General features: G+C 46.8%; 1 protein-coding gene across 1 annotated transcript in view; it reads right to left on the bottom strand.

The window, feature by feature from the left end:
• The window catches only part of iqgap3 (IQ motif containing GTPase activating protein 3), a 136,424-nt gene that overhangs the window by 62,994 nt on the left and 53,330 nt on the right, over window positions 1-20,100 (bottom strand). The window contains exons 14-19 of the mRNA XM_052045848.1: window positions 16,892-17,016; window positions 14,759-14,922; window positions 14,576-14,666; window positions 13,107-13,274; window positions 10,700-10,842; window positions 6,716-6,886 (exon numbers count right to left, since the gene is read on the bottom strand). Of these exons, the coding sequence (XP_051901808.1) occupies window positions 6,716-6,886; window positions 10,700-10,842; window positions 13,107-13,274; window positions 14,576-14,666; window positions 14,759-14,922; window positions 16,892-17,016 (862 nt within the window). The remainder of the gene's footprint in view (window positions 1-6,715; window positions 6,887-10,699; window positions 10,843-13,106; window positions 13,275-14,575; window positions 14,667-14,758; window positions 14,923-16,891; window positions 17,017-20,100) is intronic.

Below are 20,100 nucleotides of genomic sequence, written 5' to 3'. Positions count from 1 at the left end.
TCGGTGCACTAATGCCACAGCTGCTGGTTTAGTGCATTATATTTTAAGGACAGGCTGCTCCGATCAACAATGCTTTTCATCTTTATCAAAAAACTTGAAACAGTTTTGTTAATGAAAAACACAATGATGCTGGAAGAACAGCAGGCCAGGCAGTCAACGTTTCAGGTCAGGATGCTTTTTCAGGGCTGAAGATAGGAAAAGGGGAAGCCCAGAGTAGCCTGCTTTTCTCCACGGATGCTGCCTGGCCTGCTGAGTTCCTCCAGCATCATTGTGTTTCTCTAAACAGTTTTGTTACTTCAGTACTTTCTCTAAGACAGTAGGATATTGAAGGAGGCAGATGGAGTTCAACCTGGAAAAGCGTGAAGTGATACACTTTGGAAGATTGAATCTGAAGGCAGAATACAAGATTAATGGCAGAACTCTTGGCAGTGTGGAGGAACAGAGGGATCTTGGGGTCCACGTCCATAGATCCCTCAAAGTTGCCACGTAGGCTGATAGGGTTGTTAAGAAGGTGCATGGTATGTTGGCCTTCATTAGTCGGGGTATTGAGTTCAAGAGCTGCGAGGTGATGTTGCAGCTCTGTAGAACTCTGGTTAGACCACACTTGGAGTATTGTGTTCAGTTCTGGTCGCCTCATTATAGGAAGGATGTGGAAGCTTTAGAGAGGTTGCAGAGGAGATTTACCAGGATGCTGCCTGGATTGGAGAGCATGTCTTATTAGGATAGGTTGAGTGAGCTAGGGCTTTTCTCTTTGGAGAGGAGGATGAGAAGTGACTTGATAGAGGTGTACAAGATAAGAGGCATAGATCAAGTGGATAGCCAGAGACTTCTTCCCAGGGCGATAATTGCTAACACGAGGGGGCATAATTTTAAGATGATTGGAGGAAGGTATGGGGGAGGGGTTGGGGGGATATCAGAGGTGTTTTGTTTTCACAGAGTGGTGGGTGCGTGGAACGCACTGCTGTCAGAGGTTGTGGGGGCAGGTACATTAGGGACATTTAAGAGACTCTTAGATAGCTACATGAATGATAGAAAAATGGTTACGTGGGAGGGAAGGGTTAGATAGATCTTAGCAGGATAAAATCTCAGCACAACATCGTGGGCCGCAGGGCCTGTACTGCGCTGTAATGTTCTATGTTCTAAGCCATTCAGCCCATCACATCTGTGCTTTGAAAGAGCTGCTCAGTTATTTCCGTGGGCTTCCTTCTCTATCCCTCACAAACATTCACCCGATTCCCTCTTGAACGTCATGACTGACAGGCAGTGAGCTCTACGCTACAAAAACATACTGTGCAAAATCAATATTCTTATTTTCCTCTGGATCCTTACACCCTCCAACAAAAGAGAATCTGCCTATCACCCGTTGACTCTCAATAGTACTGCCAATGTCAATCCCTCTCCAACAGCCCAGAAACAAGTAGTGGCTAGAGAGGCAGGGGGTCTTGAGGCAAATAACTTGCCCTGACTCTCCGAAGGAGTAGGTTGGAATACTCTCCGCTTGTCAGGATGAGTGCAGCTCCAACGACTCTCGAGAATCTCAGCACCATCCAGGATACTCGATTGGCACCCTGCCCATCACTCTGACCATTCACTCACTCCACCACCAGAGTGCAGCACCTACAAGACCCAGAGCAGCAATTTGCTGCCACCTCTGCTGCATAGGCGGACAAGAACCGCAGCTGTGTTGGAATGGCACACATGACCCTGACTGATGCGTACAGGCCTCCCCACATCACGGCTGACTCAAAACCTTGTAGTTCCAAACTCACCATGGAGTACATTTGCCAAAAAAATCTGTGATTCAAGGGCAGGTTTATTGCTGACAGAATGTTTGAGAAAGAAAATGATGCCATTTTAATGATGCAAATATTCTAAGCACATGTAATGATTTTCTAGGTAACAGGAATGCCCATAGGAGAAATATCCAGTAATTATTACTTGTAAACTTTATTCAGAGAACAGTTCAGCACAGGAACAGGCCCTTCAGCCCACCATGATGCCAAATTAAACTAATCCCATCTGCCTGTATATGGTCTATACCTCTCCATGTTCATATGTCTAAATGCCCCTTAAAGTTGCTGTTGTATTTGCTTCTACCACCTCCCCTGCAGCACATTCCAGACATCGCCTGCTCTCTGTGTAAAAAAAAAATCGCCCATAAATCTCAATTAAACTTTCCCCCCCCTCACTCTAGAATTTAACATAGTCAGTACTCTCTAATTCAGGCAACATTCTGGTGACCCCTCTCTAAAGCCTCCACACCCTTCCTTTAATGTAATGATCAAAAGTCCATACGATACTCCAGATGCAGACTAACCAAAGTTTTATACAGCTGCAACACAACTTGCCAACTTTTATACTCAACACCCCGACTGATGAAGGCAAGCATGACGTACGCCTTCTTTACCACCCTGTCCACTTGTGCGGCCACTTTCACCCCAAGACCCCACTGTACATCAATGCTCCCAAGGGTCCTGGACAGGCGACCCCTGTTACGTCCTAGAAAGTGGGTCGTATCACAATTTTGTTACATGAAGCCACGTCATCTGTGCATGTGTCAAGAAATGAGTTGAAATTGTGTTAGTTTACTTACTTTTCTCCCCCCGCAGAAATACAGTGAAAACAAACTTTATTCCATTTTCAGTAGTGATTTGTGAATTCTGCAAAGGCGAGTTTCTATAACCCGAACACTGTAAACGCAGGGATCGCCTCATACGTATTTTCCTCCTACGTTTGACTCCCCTCCCCCCCAGGGTCATTCTCTCCTCTCCCCTCAGGCAGAAGATACAAGAGCCTGAGGGCACATACCACAGGGCTCAAGGACAGCTTCTATCCCACGGTGATAAGACTATTGAACAGTTCCCTTATACGATGAGATGGACTCTGACCTCACGATCTACCTTGTTATGATCTTGCACCTTATTGTCCACCTGCAAAGCTTCCCTGTAGCTGTGACATTTTATTCTGTATTCTGTTATTGTTTTTACCTGTACTACCTCAATACACTCTGTACTAACTCAATGTATCTGCACTGTCATGAATTGATCTGCACGAACAGTATGCAAGACAAGTTTTTCCCTGTACCTCGGTACAAGTGACTATAATAAACCGATACCAAATACACTTGCCCAGATTACCTGTGCACATTTGCAGCTGATCTATCCTGCTGATAACCTTCCTCAGAATCCACAACTCCACCAATTCTTGTGTCACCTGCAAACTTGCTAATCAGCCCAAATCATTTATATACAATCACAAACGGAGGTCCCAGCACTGATCCCTGCAGAACACCACTGGTCACATACCTCCAGTCAGAGGAGCACCCCTCCACCTCTACTGTTTTCTATGGCCAAGCCAATTTTGAATCCAACTACAAAGTCACCGTGCATCTCATGTGCCTTAATTTTCTGGACCATCCTACCAAGTCAAATGGACCATGTCCAACCTTGTCGAATGTTTTACCAAAGTCTATGTAGACAACATCCACTGCCCTACCCTCATCGTTCATCTTCTTCAGCTCCTCAGAAAACTCAATTAGGTTCATAAGAAACAATCTGTCCCACAAACAGCTATGCTGACCATCTCTAACAAGTCCATCCTTTGCCAAATGTGAGTATGTCCTATTGCTAAGAATCTTCTCCCACCACATTACAAAGCTCACCATTCTATAATTTGCCCTTCTTAAACAAAGGAAAAGCATTGGCTATCCTCTAGTCCTCTGGGACCTTGTATGCACTTTAGCCATAGGCAAAGCTCTCTGTCAAGGCCCCAGCAATCTCCTCTCTTGCCTCCTCAATAACCTATCTGGATGCATCACAGCTTGAAGCAACTGCTCTGCCCAGGACCGCAAGAAACTGCAGTGTTATAGACACAGCCCAGCTCGCCACGGAAACCAGCCTCCCCTCCTTGGACTCTTGTCTTTGCCTTAGTGAAGCAGCCAGCATAATCGAAGATCCCACCCACCAGGGTCATTCTCTCTTCTCCCATCAGGCAGAAGATACAGGAGGCTGAGGGCACGTACCACCAGGCTCAAGGACAGCTTCTATCCCATGGTGATAAGACTATTGAACAGTTCCCTTATATGATGAGATGGACTCTGACCTCACGAACTACCTTGTTGTGACCTTGCACCTTATTGCACTGCACTTTCTCTGTAGCTGTGACACTTTACTCTGTACTGTTATTGTTTTTACCTGTACTACATCAATGCACTCTGTACTAACTCAATGTAACTGCACTGTGTAATGAATTGACGTGTACGATCAGTATACAAGACAAGTTTTTCACTGTACCTCAGTACAAGTGACAATAATAAACCAATACCTGGGATAGATCCCATCAAGCCCTGAGAGTTATTCATCTTAATGCTCTTCAAGAGACCCAACACGACCTCCTTCTTGACATTAAGATGCTCTAGAACATAAACGTACCCCTCCCTGATCACACTATCCTCCATGTCCTTCTCCTTGGTGAATACTAATGAGAAGTACTCAGAGGACCTTGCCCACTTCCTCTGGACCCTTTGTCCTCGAGTGGTCCTACCCTCTCCCTCGCTACCCTTGTTTCAAATGAATAAAATGCCTTAGATTTTCCTCAATCCTACTCGCCAAGTACGTCCTACAGCCCCTTTTAGCCCTCCTGATTTCCTGTGAAAGTTCTCTCCTGCTTCCCTTATATCCCTCAAGGGCCCATAAACCTTACTTGACTAAATTTACTACTTCTCTCGTCATCCAAGGATCCTGAATCTTGCCATCCTCACCTTTCTTCCTCATAGGAAGATGTTGATCCTGAATTCTGACCAGCTGCCCTTTAACTGTCTCCACATATCAGGTATGGACTTGCCCAATAACAGCCTCTACCTATCTATTCTCCCCAGATCCTGCCTAATACTGTTGTAATTAGCCTTTCCCCAATTTAGCACCACCAACGCCCCAACTCGAGGTCCAGTCTTATCCATAACTATCTTAAAACTTACCAAGTTATAATCACTGTTCCCAAAATACTCCCTCTGAAACTCCAATCTCCTGGCCAGGCTCATTTCCTAATGCAAGGTCTAGTATGGCCCTTTCCCTGATCAGACAATCAACAAACTGTTTCAAGAAACCCTCCTGGATGCACCTAATAAACTCTGCCCCATCTAAGCCTCTGGCACCAAGGAAGTCCCAGTCAATATTGGGGAAATTAAAGTCACCCACTATGACAACCCTGTGGCTTTTACATCTTTCCATGACCTGCCTACACATCTGTTTGTCTGTCTCCTGCTGGCTATTGGGAGGCCTGTAGTATAACCCCATCAGAGCGAACACACCTTTATAATTCCCGAGCTCTACCCGCATTGCCTCAGTGGATGAGGTCTCCAGGACCTCCTCTCTAAGTGCTTGTGACATTCTCCCTGATTGGTAATGCAACTCCTCCACCTCTTTTACATCTCTATCACGTCTGAAACATTTCAACCCTGGAACACTGAACTGCCAGTCCTGCCCTTCTCTCAGCCAAGTCTCTGTAATGGCCGCAACATTGCAGTTCCATGCACTGATCCATCCTCTAAGTTCATCTGATTTACCCGTAATACTCCTTACATTGAAAGAAACACACTTCAGCCCATCAGCCCCACCGTGTTCATTACCTTGGCCTTGCCCATCATTCACTTCAGAGTTATTTGATGCAACTTCTACCTTCCCCTCAATGCCCCAGCTGCTCCGGTTCCCATCCCCCTCCTGAGTAGCACTTGTAAACCTTGGTGAGGATATTGGTACCCCTCCAGTTTAGGTGCAACCCACCCTTCTTGTACAGGTCCCAGCTGCCCTGGAAGGGAGCCCAATGACCCAAGTACCTCAAGCCCTCCCCTCCTGCACCAGCTCCTTAGTCACACATTCAACCGTACTATCTTCCCATTTCTTGCCTTGCCAGCACATGGCGCAGGGAGTAATCTCAAGATTACAACCCTACAGGTCCTGCTTTTTAGATTTCTACCTAACACCCCAAGTTCTCTTTACAGGTATATTTTTAGGGGGGGAAAAAACTGACGGCTTATGAGGAGGTTCACGGCTACTTTTGGACAAAAAGCTGATGACCCAAAACTTTAGCCTCAGCGTGCTGCCCAAGTATTCCCAATATTTCAACAGCCCTTTCCCGAGAAGGTTGGCCCGGGCAGCAAATGCTGACCTTGCCAGCCACATCCACGCCCCATGAATGGAGGAGGAACACGGGCTGCTCAGCCCCAATTCCCATGAATTAGTGTCTCACTCCACGGACTTCCTTTATCCCATTATTGGAGGGCACTATCCAAAAGTTGGCCAGGAATGGTGAGCCTTCTGATCTTCAACACTTGTGTGACCAGTGCTGGCAAAGTCATTCAATGTTATAACTAACCGCTTCCCAATATGGTACTGGAGAGCTAGTCTAGTTTCCCTGCTCAAATCTCCCCTTGTGGGCTTCTGACCCAGAGACAAAAGTGCTCTCACGGGAAAGACTCATCTGGGATAATACAGAGCTTTGAGGGAAGAACTTGACTTGCAGTCATTGTGGCCGTGGGTTATAACACGTGTTCACTTCTCCTGAATTCTTGTCCCTGCACGATCAAATGGTGAACCTCAGCAGGGAGATCCAAAACTCAGCTAGGCTATCGGCCTGTAGTTACACACCAGGAAGATTTTGTGGAAAATTTGAAACACCATCCAATGGTTTGGGTGGGGAAGAATGAGATACTCCATACCTGGATCTTTACAATAGCAGGCAGTTGCCTCTGGAGGAAGTGTTTGCGAGCACACAGATCCTTTCGGACGAGGTAACCCTTCATGTGGGCCTGAAGCCTGGTGATCATGCCTTCATTTGCCTGCCAGAGTCGATCTCGATTGTAAACAGCAGTCACTGCAGCAACTGTGGACTAAAGGGAGGAAAGGCAGCCATCAATATTTGGAGACACAGGTGACTGCACACATTGGAATCTGGAGCAGAAAATATTACCTGTGGGGGGAGAGGAATTGTCGATGTCGTGATGCAGGGTCTCCAAACATTGACAATTCCTCCCCCCCCCCACAGATGCTGCTCGAGCCGCCGAGTTCCTCCAGCAGCTCGTTTTTTGAGCCATCAAATTTTAGTGTTCCAGTTCCCACCTCAAAAGACTCAGCAAGTTGTCTGACAGTATCTCCAGCCCTCTTTTCTTCCCCGGTATCACTGATTGCCATATCCATTTGTAGACTGAAGGAAACACAAGTCACTATTCACTTCTCAAACCCACTCCACAATTCAATTACATCATCATGGTTCATTAATCCTTAATATGCCAATATAATAAAAATATTGGGGGAAGGTCAGATGTAATACTCTCTGCAGATGCTTACCAACTTGCTAAACATTCCCAACATGTTTAGTTTTTTAAAATTCAGATTTACTTTTGGGAAAATATACAACACTTAAGTTTTGAAATGATCAAATTGATACCAACTCCTTGCAGCTTTTTATGGGCAAGGATTTCCACTCCCTTTTAAACTGGACTTCGCCGCCACCCCGCCCCCAACAGCCCATTTCTCAAGAAGAAGGGTCTTGAATATACAAGGGTCCTGGCCTGAAATGTTGACCACATGCTCTTCTCCACAGATGCTGCCTGGCCTGCTGAGTTCCTCCAGCATCATAGTGTTTTTCCTCTAGATTCTAGCATCTATAGTATTACAGCCCGTTTCTCATTTTAAAGGCGAGGGGTCCTGGTTCTGGACTCCCATACCATTAATCATCTTCAATCACTCATTTTCCTTATATTATTACACACAGGCCACCATTCTGTCCATCTAGTCCATGCTTCTCCCAGCAGAGCAGTCCCATCAGTTCTGTTCCTCATTTCCCCCTGAATCCCTGCAATCCACTCCCTCACATGCCCATCAACTCCGCTTTGATTTTTTTTGCCACGTACCCACACCAGGGATAATTTACAATGCCTGCCAGTAAGGCTTTGGAAAGTGGGAAGAACCTGGAGCCACACTGTTATGGGGAGTGCGCATATGCCATACAGTCACCACCCGAAGTCAGGATTGAACCAGCTCCATTGAACTGCACTACCTGCTGTGTCACTGTGGGATTATTCTGCTGGGAGCTGGCATGGACCCAGTGGGATGAATGGACTCCCGTGTCATACCGAGTACTCTATCATACATCTCTTCCAGTTTACCCAATGCTCCAATTTATCTTTGAGTCAAAGTGGACGTAGCCTGCAAATCCCATCCGCCCCAACTGTCCCATCTATCAAGGTCTGCTTGTAACCCTCTGTTCCCACCCATAGCACTGTGGCACCTAATTTAGCAAACTTGGATGAGGCAACTGTTCTTTCAAACACATTGTGCAAGCAGCATTTAATTCAATTCAGAAACAAAAACAGGAATACTGGAAGAAATCTGCCTGTCAAGCAGCATCTGTGGAAAGAGACCAGTTAACATCCTGGGGCAGGGACCCATCCTCAGCTCAGGACAGTGGGAATCTTGTTCATGTATTTATGCACATCACTAATTAGATGACGATTTGGCTACTGGAGGGTAATCCTGGGACTTGACCCACTGAATGAGTGCAAGTTCGGAGGGTTTCTGCATCTCTATCCACAGCCATGAGAGGTCGTGTTAGGGTGGTGCTTTGAAGGGCTAAGCTGTTAGGGTCTGTTGTCTTGGGTAGGTGGTGTAACAGCCCCATCAGAAATTGGTAGGTGATCTTGATCAACGGACTGGGGATGTGGCAGCTCTTTCCTCTTCCACAAGCACGGGCTCCCCCAAAACAGAGTAATGTGGCCGGCGAGAACTGTCTCTGCAGAAAGGGGTTTACACTTAAATCACTTGATGTGCTCTTTGTTGCAAACTTTACAGATTACCAATTATTATTATGCCATACTTTCATGTGGGGTTCCTTGGTGTTAACTAGGAAGGCAACCGACATTCACACATTAATAAATACTTGCAATATTTCCATTGTTAGTCTTGTAAAAATCAGATGTATTTGGCAAACGTCCCATCTTCAGAAACTTAATTGGACTGTTGTTCTCCTTTGCTCATTTCCCCCTCGTACCAAGTAAGAGGGTGAAGAATTGCGTGGACTGCCCTTGGGTTAGCTCCTAGATTTGACTTGTCAGCTGTTGTGTTTACCATGCTTCTCCCACCATGCCTTCTAAATGGACTCAGAGTTGTCCTCTATTCTGATGGTAACATTAGCCACTTCCAAGGTTTTCCCCGAACAAATATCAAGTCCGGCTTCCACAAAACTCCATCTGTTGTAGTTTTCTATGTTGCTTCTGCAGTTCCAATAAGATGTATATCTCCTGCTTTGAGTTCTGAGTCCCCAACTTGAATCATTAACTGGAGACACTAGAGACTGCAGATGCTGGAACTCTGGAGCAACACACACACACAGCACTGGAGGAACTCAGTAGGTCAGGCAGCACCTATGGAGGGAGATGGACAGTCAACGGTTCAGGTCGAGACCCTTGATCTGGACTGGACTGGTCCAGATGAAGGATCTTTACCCGAAACTTGACTGTCCGTTTCCCTCCATAGATGTTGCCTGACCCAATGAGTTCCTCCAGCTCCTTCATGTGTTGTTCCTGAATTGTCAACTGTTTTGTCTGGCCACAGCTGCTGCTGAGTTCTTCCAGCATTTGTTTTTATTTCAGATTCTCCTTAATTCAATTTTGCGCTTTCTCCGGGCTAGTTTCATCTACTCTTTACGATCCAAGCTCATTTATTTTTAAACTGCTCGACAGTGCAATCCTAGCACAGGTTCAGCTTTCGCAGGGTCCGCTCAGAGCTCTCACCTAACTATTGAAACAAGCAGACAGAGAACCTTCAATTGCCCCTCATCAGACGTGCCATGCCTCTTCCACAAAACACCAAACCCCGTTCCTGTGCCCAGAGACGTTTGCTGAATTGTCCTGATCAGCTAGTCACAATTAAATGTCAGAAGGTTGAATTTCAGGTTGCAGTTTGATAAGTTAAACTAGGGCAGGACTTGCCCAGTAAATGGCAGGGCCCTGGAGAGTATCGTAGAACAGAGACACCAAGGAGTACAGAGTTCCATTAAAGTGGCGACACAGGTGGACAAGGTGGTGAAGGCAGCGTTTGGCACACTTGCCTTATTGCTCAGGGCATTGGGACATCATGTTACAACTGTGGAAGATGTCAGCGAGACCTCACTTGGAGTATTGTGTAGTTCTGGTTGCTCAGCTACAGGAAGGGTGTCATAAAGTTGGAAAGACTCACGAGGACATTACCAGGACTGGTGGGCTTGAGTTATGAGAGACTGGATAGGCTGGGACTGTTTTCCCTGGAGTGTGGGAGGCTGAGGGGTGACCTTAGAGGTTTATAAGATCATGAGGGGAACAGATACGCAAGGTGGACGGTCACAATCTTTTTCCCCAGGGTAAGGAAGTCTAAAACTAGAGGGCATAGGTTTAGGGTGAGAGGGGAAAGATTTAAAGGGGATCTGAGGGGAAGGTTTCTCCCCCGCACAGAAGGTGATAGGTACGTGGAATGGGTTGAAGAGGCGGGGGTGAGTACAAAGACACTTGGACAGGTACGTGGATTGGAAAAGTTAAGAGGGATATGGGCCAAATACAGGCAAATGGGACTAGCTCAGGTGGACTAGTTGGGCTGAAGGGCCTGTTTCCCTGCTGTGTAACTCTATGACTAAAGGGCAGTGGATTGTAACAGGGAGAACACCACCATACCTGAATCTCATCCCTGCTGAGCTGTAAAGAGCTCTGCACAAATCCCTTGGGCCGCTCCCAGCTCCCCTCTAGTCTCTGCAGGTTGAAATAGTACATCGACCCGTCCTTCAGCACGTGTTTCACCCAAGGGCTTCGGTTGTCTCCTAAAGAAAGAGGAAAGTTTCAAGGAAGTTTCCTTTCTCTCCAGCGTAGTCAGCGAGCTCTACAATTTGCCTCCTTCCCCTGTGCTTTAACAGCAGCCTTGCCAATCCTTTACTTAAACTTTTTCCAAAAGCAGATCGGCTCAATAAATTACTGTTGGCAGTGTGCCCCAGGTCACAACACCACGGAAAAGTAATTCTCATCTCCCCTGCAAGTCGTCGCACCAGCTGCCTCCTTTCTGTCTGTTTTCTTGGGTCACTCACCCTCCTGCCTGGAGAAGCAGTTTCCCCCTACATTATTCCTTGAAAAGTCCTCACAATTTCAAACACGTCTATCAAATCTTCACGATCTGCACGACTGAAGATTCTCAACCTTGGAACAATTTTGGTAAATCTCTGTACTTACGATACTCTTCCTGAACTCCAGTTCCCAGACCTCGATACAAGTTTTTCTGGACAAAGTAAATCTAAACAGGCACATATTGAAACCAAATTTTATACGGATCTATAGAACCTCGTTATTGTACTCTTCAACTACCACACGAGCTCGACCTGCAGCCTTCATAGATTTGTGTATGCAAATTCACTGGACTCAGTTTCTGCATCCCCTTTAAAACTGTACCAATATCAGCAGGTGTGAATTAAGGAACAATTTAATTCCACTTCTCTCTCCAGCAGCTACCATTTATATACCATCTTCAATGTCCCAATGTACTGCACGGAAACATTTAACAAAAACATGCCAAGGCAAATGAGGAGATATTAGGAACAAAAAAAATGTCTTTATTAGTCACATATACATCGAAACACAGTGAAATGCATTTTTTGCATAGAGTGTTCTGGGGGCAGTGCGCAAGTGTCGCCACGCTTCTGGCGCCAACATAGCATGCCCACAACTTCCTAACCCGTACGTCTTTGGAATGTGGGAGGAAACCGGAGCACCCGGAGGAAACCCATGCAGTCACAGGGAGAACGTACAAACTCCTTACAGACAGCGGCCGGAATTGAACCCGGGTCACTGGCACCGTAATAGCATTACATTTGTTGCTACACTACTGTGCCTGCCCTAACAAACAGCTGGAGGAACTTAGTGGGTCAATTGGCATCTGTTGGGTGAAAGGAATTGTCGAGGTTTCGGGTCGAGACTATGCGTCGGCACTGAGTGTGGAGGTGGCATGTCCAGTATAAAGGAGAGAGTAAGAGCGGCAGGGCGATCGTTGGACTGAGGAGGGGTGAAGGATGATTGGGTGGGGGTGGTGGGGGGGGGGGGAAAAGGAGGAGGAATGGGGAGGGGTGCAGTTGGGAGACGACGCAGGTGGGTGATGTGAAAGCAGACAAGAACAGAAAGGCAGATGGAGCCAGATGGGGGAAGCAAGGGGGAAAGGTGGAGGGCGATAAGCAGGAATGACAAGGAGATATTAGGGATGATGACCAAATGTTTGGTCAGGAGGCAAGGTTTAAGAAGAACCTTGAAAGAGGAGAGGAAAGTGGAAAGGCTTAGGGAGGGTATTCTGCAGCTTAGGACCTTGACAGCTAAAGACGCCGCTGCCAACACTGGAGTTTAGGGATGCTCAAGTAGCCCAGATATGAAGAGTGCAGAGGTCTTGGAGAGTTGCAAGGCTGTTGGAGGAAATTAAGGCAATTGAAGGTGGAAGAGGAGGGGGGAGACCATGGGAGATTTGAAAACAATTTTAGGAATTTTTTCAATTAAAAGGAAAATGAGAACCTGTGTTGGTCAGTGAACACGGACAAGGGTGAACAGGAACGTGCGAGAATTAGGACACAGGGAGCAGAGTTTTGAAAGACAGAGTTTCCTGGAAGTTTCAAGTTGCCCACCGCTCTCTAACCCACCCCCCACCTTCCTGCCTCACTCATCAGCAAGTCGATCAAAATCCTCACCAGTGAGCCAGGAATGAGCTATTCTGACCCGTGGGACATCACAGTCTGACCTCAGTCCTGCCTTCCCCCAAAGTCCATACAGATTGGTCAGACAGAAATTGGAAGAGGGAGCCCTAGCCAGGCCAAGGTTTACAGCCAATATCTTCCTGTTCCAAGAGCAGCGCTAAACAGTGACCTTCTCATCCTGAGACTTTGACTCCTAGTTCTAGACTCTACAACTGGAGAAATTCTCAACTTCTGCCCCACCACAATCTCTGGAGGGAATCATCTAAACTCCAGTGATCTCTCTGGGGCTTGTTTGCATGCCAAGAGCTGGAAGTTGTGGTAACCGTGAACGTACGTGCTCCCCCACCCAACAAGCAGCTTACCCGTCTCCACTTTAACTTGCACCAACGTGGCCAGCTCAGACTGGTAGGCGGAGGCACACTCCGGAATCACACTGCAGAGAGCCACATCTGGCGAGCGCAGGACCCTCAGAGTCTGAGATGCATTGGCCTCCTTGACAGCCTGGTTGATGGCTGCTATCCCCAGGGACACTGAAAGCAAAGCGAGGGCAGGCCAGAGAGGGTTACACACGTGCAGGAGTCACATTGTTCAGTGCCATTTTGGTCCCTACTGCACAAATCCCACACATCCCGACCCACCAAGATTGCCAAATATTCCATCAAGCAGTTGAACAGCAGACAGACAAGTTCAGCAAAAGGAGAAAGTGGCAGTGTTCCAACCTCAGGGGCTCCTCCTTCAGCCAACAGCCATACACGACATTCACCTGCTCCCCAGCCTAGATGTTTTGTGGTCATTAACCAGGATAACTTGGCTGTAACCAACTCTCACAGCAGAAACCAGTCATCCAATCTGGGAGGCTTCTGGAACAACAAACAGTCTGCTGGAGGAACTCAGCAGGTTGAGCAGCATCTGTGGGAGGAAAGGAATCGTCGCTTTTTCAGATCCTGATGCCGGGTTTCAACCCAAAACATCGACAGTTCCTTTCCTCCCACAGATGCTGCTTGACTCGCGGATTGTTTGTTGCTCCAGATTCCCGTATCTCTTGCATCTGGGATGCTTCTGGTCCTGGTGGCCTGTGCCACACTTGGAAACCCATTGACCCACTAAACCACCAGTGGCTCAACCTGGGAACTCTGCATAAAATGAAGTTGTGCATTTCACCACCTCAGGGAGGTCCCAGAGCCTCTTACACCCAACAAATTACATTTAATGTGTAGTCACCACCATAGGAGGGGCGGCAGTAATTTTGTGCAGAGCAAGATTCCACAACAACAGTGAAGAGGCCCATGTAAATCCATTTTAAGAATGCTGGCCAAGGCAAGTATCAACCAGGGAAGTGGACTGAACATGCCAGTTCTTTCCAAAATAGTGCGGGAAACCTCCTACAACCGCCTGAGGGGACAGTTTGGAATGGCTCCTCCAGTAGTGCAGCTGTCCTTCAATAGTACCGCTGGGAACACCAGGCTGATTTACAGGCTCAAGTGCCCGAAACCACAACCTGCTGACTGGGAAACAAGAGGAGTGCCAACCACCAAAGCAAAAAAAAATGCTGGTCTCACTCAGCTGGTCAGGCAGCACTTGTGCAAAGAGAAACAGTGAACATCTCCCCCCACCTTCCTTGCTTCTAATAGAGGATCTTTAACCTGAAACCTCAGCTCCGTCTCACTTTCCAGATACTGCCTGACTCCCTTCCTCCTTCCCCCACCCACTCACTCCCTCCCTCCCCCTTTTCTGCTTTTACTTCAGTTTGTTTAAAATTTTCATTCAATGCTAAGAAATCATTGTCAAGACGAGAGCCCTTCCGCAGGCAGCTGCGAACTGAACCACTCACTTTTCATGGCTGTCTGACCGTCTCGATTGGCCTTGTGAATCCCGTCCTGAATTTCCTCCAACCAGAGCACGGCTGCTGCGTCCTGCATGACCTAGGGTGGGAGGGGAAAGAACAACTCCACTGTCAACCGATCCACGGGGAGGGGCGTGGGGTTCTCGGACTTCAATGGAGATACCCCCCTACCTTTGCCTTGTGGCGTTTTGCTGCCGCGAGTACATCGTGGTAACGCCTGGCTGCTGGGAAGTCCAGGTGGGTCAGCCCGGTGGAAGGCATGAGGAGAGCAGCAATGGTCCTCTCGGGATCGTTCCGGTCCAGTGCTTCGTTTATTAAACCAATGGCAGCGACTTCTGCAGGAACAGGCAGGGGTTACTCAACTCGGCTCGCGGAGTGGGTGGGAGGAGAGGGAAGATACACACTCAGGGCAGCCTTCAAATGCAGCTGGAAAGTCCTCTTTTAAATTTCAAGTTGGATTTAATGATATGGACATAGAACAATACTGGAACAGGCCCTTTGGCCCACGATGTCTGTGCTGAACATGATTCTGAATTAAACTAAATCTCTTCTGCCTGTACATGATCCATCTCCCTCCGTTGCCCGTATATTCATGTGCCTATCTGAAAGCCCCTTAAACCCCTCTATCGTATCTGCCGCCACCTCCACCCCGGCAGCACAGTCTAGGCACCCACCGCTCTCTGTAAAAAAAAATACTTGCCCTGCACATCTTTAAACTTTCCCACCGCTCACCTTAAATGCATGTGCTTTAGTATTTGACATTTCTACCCTGGGGATAAAGATTCTGTCTACTCTATCTATGCCTCTCATAATCTTAGAAACTTCTGTCAGGTCTCCCCTCAACCTCTGCCGCTCCAGAGAAAACACCCCACGTTTGTCCAATCTCTCCTTACGTCTAACACTCTCTAACCCAGGCAGCATCCTGGTGAACCTCTTCTGCACCCTCCACATCCTTCCTGTAACGGGGCGACTAGAAATGCACACAATAGTCCAAGTGCAACCGAACCAAAGTTTTACACAGCTGCCGCACGACTTCCTTACTCTTATGCTCAATGCCTCTTCCTTGCATGTGGAATCCAGCTGACTCTTTTGTAATTTTAAGGGCTTCAAAGGATCACACTAAGACCCAAATCCAGTGGCAGGCAGAATCATCAGGGCAAATGCAACAACAGGGGAACACTGGATTAAGCACACGGGAGACTTTAAAGGTGACACAGGCAGGCTAAGTGAATGGGTAAGGATGTGGCAGATGGAATCTAATATGGAAAAATGTGAGATTATTCCCTTCAGTGCATAAAACAGACAAGAGCGTACTTTTAAATGGTGAGAGTTTGAAAGGTATTTATGTTCAACAGGACCCGGACAACACCGTACAAGACTCACAGAAAGGTAGCATGCAGGTTCAGCAGACAATTAGGAATGCAAATCGACCTTTGTTGAAAGTAGATTCATGTACAAGCGTAGAGACATCTTGCTCCAATTATACAGAACCCTGGTGAGACTAATTCTGGAATATTATGTACAGGTCTGGTCTCCCCACCTAATGAAGGTTAAATTTGCGATGGAGGGAGTATAGTGAGGGTTGAGCAAATTAATTCCTGGTATGGTGGGTTTGTCATACTAGGGAGATTAAGCAGGCCAGGTCAAGTTTAAAAGTGTAAGAGGCAATCTCATTTAAAATACCAATCCCGATGCAAAGTTAATGCTTCCCCTGACTGGGGAGTCTGGAACCAGGGGCTGGCCATTCAGGACCGAGATGAGAACATTTCTTTACCCAGTGTCATAGAGTCATACACCATAGAAACAGGCCCTTCAGCCCAACTGGTCCATGCCAAACAAGAGTCCCATCTAAACTAATCCCATTTGCAAGTGTTTGTCCCTCTAAACCTTTCCTATCCATATACCTGTCTAAGTGGCTTTTAAAAATGTTACCTACCTGAACCACAAGTGGATTGTGATTCCTTGGAATTCTCAACCTGAGAGGGCTGCAGAAGCTTGGTGTCCAAGGATATTCAATATAGATTAATAAATTCTTGGTAGATTGATAAAGGCTGAATGGCCTTTTCCTGCTTCTGTTTCCCATTACAAGAGGAAAAGGATATACTGATGGAACAAGATGAAGAGGGCGAAAGGAGGTTTGAGTGTGGCCGTATACCCCAGTGTGGACCAGGTAGGCCAGCTGACTTACCCCTGCGTTTCAGAAGGATTCAGAGAACCACCTCAAGCTAATCAGGATCGCAGTACCTGCTTCACATCGTGGATTCCCACACTGCTGCTGGAAGAACGGCCAAAGCCAGTACTTACGGTTGTGTTCCTCTTGCACAGCAGAGTTCACTTCATGCACACACATTTGCAGACTGTTCCAGGTCAGCATGGTCTCCCCATTCCGACAGTTCTGCTGCCTCAGTCTCCGCAGTGCATCAAAGTACCTGTGAATAAGATAGAGTCGTAGTTACAGGATAATACAACACAGAAACTGGCCCAACTCATCCATGCTGACCAGGGTGCCCACCTAAGCCAGTCCCATTTGCCTGAATTTGGCCCATAGCCCTCTAAACCTTTCTTATCTATGGACCTGTTTGAATACCTTTTAAACCTTGTAATTGTACCTGCCTCAACCGCTTTCACCTAGAGGATGGTGCTGTCAGAGGAAAAGTTTCCCCTCAGGTTCCTATTAAATCTTTCCCCTCTCACCTTAAACCCAGTCCTCTAGTTTTGTTTTTATTTCCTTGCCCTGGGAAAAAGACTGTGCATTCATCCTATCTATGCCTCCATATACCTCCAAGGCCTCCTTCAGCCTCCTACGCTCCAAGGAATAAAGTCCTAGATAAGATATTTATTTATTAGTCACATGTACATTGAAACACACAATGAAATGCATCTTTTTGCGTTACTGAGAATGTGCTGGGGGCAGCCCGCAAGTGTCACCACTCTTCCGGCGCCAACATAGCATGCCCACAGCTTCTAACCTGTACGTCCTTGGAATGTGGGAAGGAACCGGAGTACCCGGAGGAAACCCACGCAGCCACACAGGGAGAACGTAAAAAATCCTTACAGACAGCGGCTGGAATTAAACCTGGGTCGCTGGCGCTGTAAAAGCGTTACGCTAACCACTACACTACTGTGCCTGCCCAATCTCTCCCTCTAACTCAGGCCCCTGAATCACGAGCCTACTACTAATGACCTATTGACAGAGTACAATTGGAAATGAGGCAGCAGGAGGACAGCAGAAAGTGCAGTACATTTAAGAGCACTCAAGAGGCAGAAATCCAACAAAACGAGTGAACAGCAGGAGTATGAGGGACTGCTGCAGCAAATAGAATAATGGAGGTGGGGCAGAAACAGAAAAATATACTAAGAGGCTCAGACTGAAAAGTTAACTCAGTCTCTCCTTCCACAGGTGCTGCCTGACCCGAGTGTTTTCTGAATTTGTCTTTATTACTGGAAAACATACAAGTGATGTTTGAAGAGAAAATGAATCAGGTCAAAGGACAGTTTGCCAAGTATGCTAAACCTGACCTAATGGTAAAGAACATGTATGTGGAGAATGCACAGCTGATGAAAGTGCTGCAGGTTACTGAGCAGCAGCAGAATGCCGACAATAAGGATGAGAAAATTATAGCTTTATAAGATTAAGATTTCTTTATCATGTACATCGAGACACACAACATCTTTTGCGTTGAGTGTTTTTGGGGCAGCCTGCAAGGGTGAGTGTTTTTGGGGCAGCCTTCGCCACGCTTCCGAAGCCAATATAGCACGCCCACAACTTCCTAACCCGTATGTCTTTGGAATGTGGGAGGAAACCGGAGCACCCGGAGGAAACCCACGCAGACACGGGGAGAACGTACAAACTCCTTACAGACAGCGGCCGGAATTGAACCTGGGTCGCTGGTGCTGTAATAGTGTCAGACTAACCGCTACACTACTGTGTAGCTTTGAAGGTCTGCTGAGGAAAATTACTCAGCCCTCTCCCTCATAAATGACCGCACGTTCCAACTTCAACTGCACTTTATAAAAATTGTGTCTTCATAATTCTAAAAATAAAGCTTCATTGGTGTTGGTGTTATTGAAGAACTTGAACATGGACAAGTCTCCAGGACCTGATAGGATATATCCCAGGTTATTGAGAGAGGCAAGATTGCTGGGGCCTTGACAAAGATCTTCGTATCTTCACAAGCCAGAGGTCAGGTCCCAGAGGGCTGGAGTAGCCAGTGGTGGTTCTTTGTTTAAGGGCAACAGGGTAATCCAGGAAATAATAGGCCTGTGAGCCTCACATCAGCGGTAGGTAAGCTATTGGACAGGATACATAGGGATAAAATTTACTCTCATTTGGAAAAGCATGGGCTAATTAGGGACAGTCAGCATGGCTGTGCACGGGGCAGGTCACGTCTTGCAAACTTGCTTGGGTTTTTGAGGAAGCAATGACAATGATTGATGAGAGTGGGACAGAGGATGTTGTCTATTTGGACTTCAGTGAGGCATTTGACAGGGTACCTCATGGTTGGTTGATCCAGAAGATTAAACCCCATGAGGACTTGGTAGATTGGATTCAAAATTGGTATGGCCATAGAACTCAGAGGGTAACAGTGGAGGGGTGTTATTCTGACTGGAGGTTTATGACCAGTGGATCAGTGCTGGGACCTGTTATTTGTGATATATAAATGACTTGGATGAGAATATAGATGGGCTGATTAATAAGCTTGCAGAAGACACAAAAATTGGCAGAGTTTTGGATCGTGGATGTGGTTGTCAAAAAGTACAGCAGAATATAGATTAGCTGCAGTTATGGATGGGGAAATGGCACATTGAGTTTAATTTGGGCAAGTGTGAGCTGTTGCACTTTGGGAGATCAAATACAAGTTAATGGCAGGACCCTCAAGGGCCTTCATGTGCAGAGAGAAGTTGAGGTCTAAGTCCATAACTCCCTGAAAGTGGCAACACAGGTAGATAGGGCAGTAAAGGTGGCGTACAGAATGCTTGCCTTCAGCAGTCAGGGCACTGAGTATAAGAGTCAGGAATTCATGTTGCTGCTGTATAAAAAACTTTGGTTAAGCCACATTTGGAGTCCATGTGAAATTCTGGTCTCCTTATTAAAACAAAGGATGTTCTTGCCAAGATGGAGTTGACCACAAGGTTCACCAGACTGATCCCTGAAACGATATGACTGATGCATGAAAATTGGATCAATCAGGCTTATATTCACTAGAGGTTAGATGATTGAGAGGGAAATCTCAGAAAACTACAAAATTCAAATGCAACTGCACAGACTCGATGCAGGAAGGATGGTCCTGATGGCAGGGAATCCATGACCAGGGGTCACAGTCTAAGGATAAGAGAGTTCTCCCAGAGAGGTGAACCTGTGGAATTCTACCAGAGAAAGCAATTGAAACCAGATAACTAAATATATTCAAAAGGAGTTAGGTCTTACTGTCATGGCCAGAGGGATATGGGGAGAAAACTGTCAAGTCGAGTTTGTTGTTATATGCACAAGTATGGTGAAATAAAGGTACCAT

The sequence above is a fragment of the Pristis pectinata genome, chromosome 40 (genome assembly GCF_009764475.1).
Source record: "Pristis pectinata isolate sPriPec2 chromosome 40, sPriPec2.1.pri, whole genome shotgun sequence".
Taxonomy (NCBI): domain Eukaryota; kingdom Metazoa; phylum Chordata; class Chondrichthyes; order Rhinopristiformes; family Pristidae; genus Pristis; species Pristis pectinata.
The sequence above is the reverse complement of the archived record's forward strand: the minus strand, read 5'-3'. Positions and strand labels throughout refer to the sequence as shown.